General features: G+C 35.8%; 1 protein-coding gene across 1 annotated transcript; it reads right to left on the reverse strand.

The window, feature by feature from the left end:
* Nucleotides 1-1,749: 1,749 nt before the first annotated feature.
* Nucleotides 1,750-9,606, reverse strand: LOC131655055 (uncharacterized). The gene is made up of 11 exons (XM_058924962.1): nt 9,143-9,606; nt 8,651-8,788; nt 8,447-8,515; nt 7,402-7,604; nt 7,178-7,267; nt 6,641-7,082; nt 5,552-6,489; nt 4,257-5,459; nt 3,382-3,600; nt 2,434-3,174; nt 1,750-2,327 (listed from the first exon to the last, which is right to left on the reverse strand). The coding sequence occupies exons 1-11, from the start codon at nt 9,604-9,606 to the stop codon at nt 1,750-1,752; spliced, it is 5,085 nt and encodes a 1,694-aa protein (XP_058780945.1).
* Nucleotides 9,607-9,811: the final 205 nt, after the last annotated feature.

Consider the following 9,811-nt stretch of genomic DNA (forward strand, 5'->3'; position numbering starts at 1 on the left):
TTATCAAATATTATGAGACAAATCACATTTGAACAGATAGAAACAACAAATGTGATCACGGTAGAGTCTAACTATATAGGCCATAAGGAAATATAATGACAAAATATTGAGAATATGGTTCTCACATCATCATCTCTTTGTATTGGCATATTGGTGAAACAAACTCGTCCATCATCGTCGAGTGACAGACAATAATACTTAACTGTGACCACCCTTTTTGTGTCGCGGTAGTTGATACATAGATTCATTTGGTTTAGTTGATGCTTTAGAAGGGTTTAAATTGTAGAATCTAGACTCATGCCAAAACCCCCTCTGCATGAGTCCAGATTATAGAATAAAAAATTGCCCCTTACAATATTAGGGGTCGTTTATTTGATAAATGTACCTATAAAATACAACATAAATAATAATCTTAAAAAACTTTGAAAAAGAATAATTGAACCAAAAAAACTATTCCAAAATAATGTATAATATAACATATCAAGTTGAATATATAATAATATTGTCCATAAAATACAACCAAATCCAAATGAAACAACCTTAATAAATATGCATCTACTACTGGATGTACGAGAACTAATTGTCCTTAATAAATATGCATTCTTGAATTCCCTCAAAATCTCTTGAATGAAAGCACATGTAGGGACTAAACTAGCCACATTGTCATCCTCATATACCTTCTATGTAAGGGCTTCCTCCTCGTCTAGTATAGGCAAATTTTCTTATGATGTGAAAATTAAGTAGAGATGTGATATCGTTAAATATTACCACACGTATCCTTGCAGAGTTTCTGAAACATGGAGGATCTAGTTGCCTCATTCTTGAGTGAACAAAATATAGTCCAAGTACTCAACATACTTCTGATTAATTTGAGATAAACCGATAATAGATGTACGAAAATCAATAGAATGTTTAGGAATATCCTACATGTATAGAACTTGCACAATACTCCTTCAGGTAAGTAACAAACTTGGAAGGATCCAAATCTGATTCAACCAGAAAAGAAACACACGTTATCCAGTGGGCATCATAGTTGACGAATGGTGTAATTATCTATATGACTATGTAGTCTAACAAGCTTTCGTTTGTGTTGGTAGTTTAATAGTTGATAGTTGATATAAGATAGTTTTAGAAAATTGTTTAGAAAGAAGGCTATGACATTAATTTCTTGGATTGATGATTTACAAAGTAACAATTGCCTATCTATAGGCTCAAGTCATTAACCTCTCAATGGTGGTGAATGTTTCTACATTATTTTAGTTCTTTCTAGATGTTTTATGATATATTAGTATCATGATAGTTCTATGTTCTTCTACAATTTTCATACACATTATAACTAGTAAGAAACCCGTGCTGGCGCACGGGTAATATTTTAACTTTTTGTCGTTAAAAAAAAATGATCAAATGATATAAGACGTACATCAAAACAAATAAGATTCATGAATCAAAGACATTGTTCCAATAAGATGAGTTTTGATAAAGTCATAACATATGAATGATAGTTAATAGTTTATACAATTTTTTTGCATGTAATTCTCGAGAGACAGCTGCAAAGGAATCTCCAAAACATGTAGCGACGAATAATAAAAAGGAAAACAAAGCTGCAACATGATTTCCCAAAATGAGTAGGATGTTTGGACCTGAAATAGCAAGGAAACAAAAAACTCATGTATTGTGGAAGTAAAGAACCATTATTTCTCCTAAATTATGTCATGGCATGATAAGTTTATATTTTTAAAAACATACCTTTCAAATGTTATGGAACACTTCTTTGAATACAACATTGGTGGTAGAGAGCATAGGTTCTTTATCTTTGTCATGAATAAGAATCCTTAATCCCTTTTTGGATTTGACTCTTGAGATAGCCACGTATAATTGGCCATGACTAAAAACTTCTTTTGGCAAGTACAAACCAACATTGTCAAGTGATTGGCCTTGCGACTTGTTAATAGTCATGGCAAAGGAAACAATAATTGGAAATTGGCGTCTCACCAGTTTAAGTGGCCATGGTGATTGTGAAGGGGACAAAGACATTCTAGGAATATAAAATAAGTTACCAACATTTTTTCCAGAAATGATCTTAGCTTCAATGACATGAGCAGCAAACCTGGTAACAGTTAGCCTTGTACCATTGCACAAACCTTCAGATTGGTCTAGGTTGCGCATTAACATAATAGTGGCCTCAACTTTTAACTTTATTGAATGGTTCGGCAATCCCGAAGTCTTAAGAGCATTTAGGAACTCGGGTGTCACGTGCTCATATGCACCAAAGCTATTTGCATCAGATTTATCAATAGAATCACTGCTAAAGTATTCTTTCTCTTCTCCTACAACAATTGAAAAATACCTATATTTAGATAAAATGTACGGGCAAAAATAGTTTATATCTTGATTTCAAAAAGTTGTTATTATTAACGGAAATAACTTGAATACCTGGAAGAAGGTTTGTTATATATTGGTTGATATCATCGACTACTTCGATTGTTGAAGCTAAGATCGCACGACTTTGAAGATAATTGGAATCAAGATAGTTATGAATGAGATCAGGGTACGTATCTTCAACAATTCCCTTAATCGGATCTGAAAAGTTAGAAACTAAGAACTCATCTGGAATACAAATATCAGCGTAGCCATCATTTGGCTCACACATGGTCCCATCTCCAATTTTTAAAATCCACTCAGAAAAACTCCTTATGTCATCAGCTGTAGAAGTAGGTTGACCAGTTTGCAAGCGCATGTTCTTTGTGAGCCTCAAGACTTTACAATGATCCCAAATGTAAGAAGCATTGATTGTTGCAAGGATAATATCAGATCTAGTACCTCTTGGTATAACAGGGAGAATTTGTCGGAAGTCACCTCCAAACACAACAACCTTTCCTCCAAAAACTCTTTTAGATGCATGTGTGGTTCCACTCATAATATCTCTCAAGGATTTGTCGACTGATTCAAAGCAAAACTTGTTAGCCATAGGAGCCTCATCCCATATGATTAGATTTGTCATCCTTAGAAGCTCAGCAAGATCATCTTGTTTTTCAATGTTGCATATAGAGGTTTCTAAAGTAGGGACAGGAATCTTAAATCTAGAATGAGCTGTTCTTCCACCTGGTAACAACAAACTTGCAATCCCACTTGAAGCAACCGGCAAAACAATTTTTTTCTTAGACCTAAGTGCTGCTGATAGAGTGTTCCACATGAAGGTCTTACCAGTGCCACCGTAGCCATATAAAAAAAAAAACTCCGCCTTCCTGCTTTTCTACAGCATCAATGATTTCCTCAAAGATGCTTCTTTGTTCGTCTATATCAAGGAGATGTTTCCAAAGAGAGTTGTTAATGTTTATAGAAAGTTTAAGTAATTTAAATTGTTGTAACGAGTGATATTACCTGTAAGAGAAGCGTAGAGACTTTCAAAGAGTTGTTGTTGAGCAAGAACATCATATTGACGTTCATCATAAAAGAGTCGATTTCCTGTAAAGGATTCGACATAATCTTTCGGATATGGCATTGTCTTGAAGTCCTTCAAAGTTCGATTATTATTTTGCAATAGTGTTTCAATAGCCATGAGTGTCCGTTCTTTTAGCTCGGCATCACTCATTGTTAGACCTATGATAAAAAATAAACAAAAACAAAGTGTCAATGAAGAAAGAATGTTTCAACACACATTATGAACATCATCTAAATGTTTTATTTTGTATTGTTTATCATAAACAATTTAATATTTGTTACATTTGGTAAATCAGCAGTGAATGAAAAATTTAAAAAAGGTGCAGCATTATTCTTAAATGACCTATTCTTTATTGAGATCATTAAACAATGTTTCACTGTATCTATTTTTTCAATATCCAGTGGCTGCAATACTTAAAACAGCCGCAGCAACTACCAGTTCTGCACTTATGATCTTGTTGCTTTACGATAGCACGGACATGAGTAAGTCAAGATCACTACATTATGGTGCAAAAGTTCCATGGTTCAGAATTTTCTTTCGAGGACAAAGAACGGTTTGAACACAACAAATAAAGTATTATAAATTCCACACTGATACTGCATGAAAAATATGTGAAATTCCATATTGAAACAGTATGTAATTACAATAAGAGAGGTTTAGTAAAGATACACTTTGAAAAAATAGTTAGCTAATTTGTATAAAACAGTATGTAATTAGTAGAAAAGGGGAATCCAATAAATTTGCAAACGGCTGAAGATAAACAATATGATAAAAAATTGAAACACCGATTAAAAATTTAGGAAAGATAAAATACCTTGATCTCTTGCGAAGACTCGTTGATCATAAAGAATGCCATCTGATAAATACATCCAAGTCTTTCTCCAAACATGTTCGGGTCTATTCATCGATGAAGATAGTAACATGGTAACATATAGCTTGCGTAAAAAATGACCTGAACCCCACTGATGTGCCTCTTTGATGGCCTCGACAAATTCACGATCATCTTGTAAAAATCCCATTGCAAAGCATGCATCTCTAAAAGTTTTTAGCTTCTTACCGTCAACCGTCTTGATGTCTTGATAGCATAACGGACCTTTTTTGACAGTGAGTATCATCCTTAAATAAAACAACTCGCCAGTGCTTTGAGGAAACCAAATGAGTCGACCAATGGTATACCCTCGTTTCCTTGGTTTCCAACTTCGACTTCGTTTATGATAAACAAATTTAGAAACAAAGTCCCCATAAGTTAGTAATCTTGCTTCTTCATAAGTTTTGTTTGCTTCGAACCATGCTGTAAACATAGACTCTGTTACACTTGGTTTGAGCAACACATCACCAACCTGCTCATAGTCTTTGTAGTACACAGAGTTTTCACCTTCCATGTGAAAAAACAATCTTTCTACGGCTGGCTTTCTGCCATGTATAGAATAGGAAAATATCCTCCAACATGCTTCACTTGGGGAGATGTATCGACAATCCAAATATTGTTTGATCTCGTCGACGTTGTTTTTATCTTGGCCTTGTATGATTGCAGAAATTCTATCGGAACCTTTGTTTATATACTTGAAAAGGTATTTGATAGAAGTACTTTGGTTGCACCATTCCATGTTAATGTGGGCTTCGTACTTCAACAACAAACTTGGATTGTGAGGAACAACATGACCACTGTGAAAGATGAGTCCATTTTTCTCAATGGTGTGTTTGTTGTCTCTTCTCGTATAAACAGGATACCCTTCTTGGTCCACAATAGTCGTAGGTTGAAATTTCTTAGGGTAAAACTTGGTGCACCTCCCATCTTTCGTGCAAGGTGTTTTGGGATTTGCCAAACCACAAGGACCATGAACCATGTGAGCTTTGACCAAACTGTACAACCGAGGGTGTGTTTCGGGATCGGGCACTTCAGCACTAATGATCTTGTCAATGTCTTCTGGACCTGGATATTTGTTTGAAGGATGCAAGAAGATCAATATATGGGCATGAGGCAATCCTCTCTTTTGAAACTCGATGGTGTACATATCTACAGTTAGAAAAGCATAAGCAATTCAGAATTACTGTTATAAATTATAAACAATATAATGACATCAAAGTTAAGGGGGATAATAAACTCACAGGCAAGTACTTTGCCGAGAACACCTTTTTTGGTTAAATATGTAAGCAATTGATCAAACTTGATTTTGAAGACTCTTGAGATGATATCCGGTCGATCGTGAGGTTTCAAATGAAGAGGTCTAAGTACTCTTTGAATCTCAGGCCAATTAGGATTACAAGCAAAGGTAATAAACAATTGATCCATAAACCTACGATCTCCGACAAAGGAGGAAGGAAAAACCACTCGTTTACCTATGTTGTTCCCTTGGGCTTGACTCTGGTCTCCCTCTTCATTTAAAGAGTTGTACTTGGAAACTCGAAGTTTTGGTTGATTTTTACGTAGCCATTCAAGTTTCTCCGACTCTAACATTGTGTAACTATCTACCAGAAATTGCTGGAACAACCTTCTAGAAGACAATAAAGTCTTAGCTTCATTTAACCTGGTTTGAATGCGGTATGCCAAAAATTCCCGAATTGTGAGCCTATTTCGTACGTTGTTATTGTTGGAAGGCAAGTCCCTATGAGCTACATCAGGTCTATAACCGTCCTCACCATAAGGAAAAATCAAAGGATACTGGTAAGCCATGTAAGCAGCATGCAGTTCGTTGATTCTCTGAAGTCCCCCTCCTCTTGTTTGCATAATGATATCACGCATTTCTGCCGTGTCAATATCACCAACAACCAAGGTTGCAACTTCAGACACAGTAGGTTGGTTATACACCCTTCCATTGGTGGATCGATTAGAAACGAGGCGTAACTTGAGGTTTTGAGTTTCCCCATTGTTTAACCATTGTTTTGCCATTTGAAAGCTCTTTGCATGAGGATTGAATTCGTACAGCATATTGGACAACTGGTTTACAACATCAGAATCAATGTTCTCCTTGCTCCTGACATTAGAAAACAAAGTTGTCAATACTTGAATGGCCTTGTAGAAAAGGTGACAGTGAGGATTTATAAGTCTAATGATATAAGAAAAGTAAAACATGGTGCCAGTGAGTATTCAAAGGCCTAATTATATAAGTCATGTAAAAAAAGTGACAGTGAGTATTAATAGGCCAAATTATATAAGTCATGCAAAACATGTGACAGTCAGTATTCATAGGCAATTACCTAACGCCATGCATCCGGTTTTCGACTTCATTTTCCGTGTCATATATATATAACTGTGCAAATTTTGGTTTTTTCCCTTGAGGAGGCAGCAAACTCCCAATTCGATGACACGTTTGACCTTGTATCCTCATTGTTGGAGGGCCGCGACCATTGTTAAAACGATTGTCTATCTTTGCTCCCGGTGATGTGAATGCAAACATCATATTGTATAGTCGGATTTGTTGTTGAAACTTCCGGCTAACTATACTGTCATTATCAAATAAAAGTTTTGCAAGTTGCTCAGGAGGCTGTTTTAGCATTGGTAGTTCAACTTTGCCGTTACCACAGCACATCATAAACTTTGGGTTAGCTGAATGTGTACTTTTGTGCATCCTTTCTTGATACCACATCATTGCTTTGCAATAACAACATTCGATAAGAGGGGAACCGATATCGTAATATTCTACATAAGCATAGAATGTAGGAAATTTAGAAAAGGAAAGCATAATGGTATAATATTGGTAGTAATGGTAAAAATTCCAGATTACAATTATTTACCTTCAGAATGTCCGGTTGCGATGTCATTGATTGTAAAAGGTGCTTCAAGATCTTCTGAGTCTGAACAGTTTTCCTCGTCGGATAGGTATGCTGCAATAAACATACACATATATTTCCGACATGAGACAATGCCGTTTATGTTGACTGCAACGTTCTATTCGCAGTTACAGTTAAAATTGGTCTATTGAATAAAAATCTGAGTGATAGAACACTTATTAAAATACTTGCAAACGGGTCGTAGTCGCTGTCCTCATCGGAGTCGCTATTAAAATCCATATTAACCGTAGGTGTAAAAATAGGACACGTTGGCTCCGTTCTACGCTGATGATTGGTCGTGGACTGTGACACTTGCGTTACCTCGTGAGAAACATGATTGTTGGATATCTTGCCTATTTGCCGAGCAGGTGGCGGTGTGTTAATGACACTACTGTTGAAACAAATGATGCATCAGTTATATTAATACAGTAGGCGTTGTATAAAATGAAGGACATCATGTTTGGTACCTTGGTCCGGGTGTATCATTTGGAATGGGATGCGTCCGACTACTCGTTTGGCTGGGGAACCTTGTATTCAAATACAACACCGATTCTGGATCAAGCATTTGTTTTCTTGGCCTGCCTCTAGCTCGTTTGGGAGCATCACCACAACTGTGTTCAAGTTTAGTGAATATTTTGGACCTCAGTCACTTGCAAAACTTGATGAAAAACCTCAAGCCCATATAATATGTATCTCTGATAAATAACTTATTGAATATCAGAAATACAGTATGTATTCTTACACATAATTCTTATGGATTTAATGTCTCAAACAGGCTGAGGTTTAGACACCTATTATTGTTTAAATTGTAGGCTATTATGAGTTTTCTACATGTCTGGTAGGGTTACATTTCTGTCATGCATGAACTGAAATTTGATAGTCACCTCTTTTTCTATACACATTTAAAATACGGGTGTTTTAAAAACTCACCTTGGAAGCAATGTTTAAAACATATTATTTTAGAGCAACAATGTATAATATTCTTTTGAAATAATTAAGGTTACCTAGTGAACTGGAGCGGAATAAATGTGAAATTAAGCGTAGCCAAAGTGACATTATAAGCATCCTCAAACTAAGTATTAATTAAGGTGGCTCTAGACCAAGCCACATCTCATAATCTATTTATGACACTTAATATATTGAATATAAACAGGTCCTATTTAGTGCAATAAGCTTGGCCTTAAACTTTTAAACAATAGTTGAAAACAGTATTACATTGCGAATTTCCCATACCTCGGTTTTGCTATGGCATGCGACGCGTGGTTTGTATGGCACGGTTGTTGTTCTGCCATAGTTGGATTACTGCCTCATATAAAACAGTATGAATTAAACAATGAACTTCAAAAAAAGTTAAGGTCAAAACATAATATAATTTTAAGATTATTTCAGGTCATGTGGGCAGCAATGTAGTTTTGCAACGTCAAGGCAGTTATGTACCTTGTTTGTCCGGTGCAACCGAGCAAACCATTCGTTGTGTGATGCCCTTCCTCTCTTTCCAGTATAGGAAACTTTCTGGTTAAGTTCCTAGCCATATTTGGAACTCCATAGTGATTCTTAGGCCTACCTCTAACTGGTCTGGGATTTAGTGGTAAGTTGTTAACAATAAAACCATGGAAACCATTATAAACAGGGATGTAGTCAACTTTCAAACCCTAACATTGTGTTAATGGTTATAAATGTAAAGGCTTAGTGTAAACAATATTAGTTTAAAAAATAGAATCCACTTTCATGGGGCATCTTTGAACTATCTGAATCCTAAGTAATTTGTTTCAAGCTTAACTTGACACACAAGTTAATGGGACAGCCACAAATAGCACAGTTAAATAATTAGTTAAATGTGTTATCTTGATAAGAAAGTAAGGGATACATAGAAAATATATATAGGTGAGTAACTAAGTTGGTGTGAAATAGTTAAGGGCTTGCACTAACGTGTGTATTGTAGAAGAACTTCCAGCTTCACCGACAATGTTTTCATGAGGAGACCGGTTTTGATTAGCTTTCAATGAGGAAGGAGTAAAGCCCTCATTTTCCTTCGCCGTAGAACTGGATGCAAATTTTGAAAATAGATTTGTTGCCAAAGTATCTATCGGTCGGGACCTTATATTTGTCTTAAAGGCCTGTCTTGTTACGCTAGGTTCCGAACCTTCAAAACCTAAACTTATACCAACTGACTGTCCTGAAATTCTCGTTCTTGTAGTACTGTTTTGAAGTGATGGAATCAACTCGGACAAAGGTTGCCTCGGCGTGATTGACATTGGAGTATTAATAACTGCATCAAGGGCCAACTGTTGGTGAGGATTGTATTTTTGACGTTTGGAACGGTTCTCTTTCAAAAGCATTGACCTTCTTGATCGTGCCTTTTTCGCGTTATGTTTTCTGGCAAAAGGGTCCATATTTTGCAACTTTAAGAGAGCTACAAAAAACCACCAAATTTGATTGTTATTGAGTTAGAAGGTGTAATTAAAATCCACAGGATGTATAATCTATAACTATGCACATGTTGTCCCATTGACAATCCCTCTTACCATGCATTTAATGTACCATGGGAGTATAAACAAAATGATATCTATATATTAAAGTTCATGACAGGAACATTGT

This window comes from Vicia villosa, linkage group LG1, assembly GCF_029867415.1.
Source record: "Vicia villosa cultivar HV-30 ecotype Madison, WI linkage group LG1, Vvil1.0, whole genome shotgun sequence".
Classification (NCBI taxonomy): Eukaryota; Viridiplantae; Streptophyta; class Magnoliopsida; order Fabales; family Fabaceae; genus Vicia; species Vicia villosa.

Excerpts from the sequence above, each read along its gene's own strand:
- LOC131655055 (XM_058924962.1), bottom strand. The coding sequence starts at position 9,606 with ATGGACCCTTTTGCCAGAAAACATAACGCGAAAAAGGCACGATCAAGA. Across the intron at positions 6,490-6,640 it reads AACCGGATGCATGGCGTTAG|ACTTATAAATCCTCACTGTC; the intron begins GTAATTGCCTAT and ends TTATATCATTAG. Across the intron at positions 2,328-2,433 it reads TATAACAAACCTTCTTCCAG|GAGAAGAGAAAGAATACTTT; the intron begins GTATTCAAGTTA and ends CAATTGTTGTAG.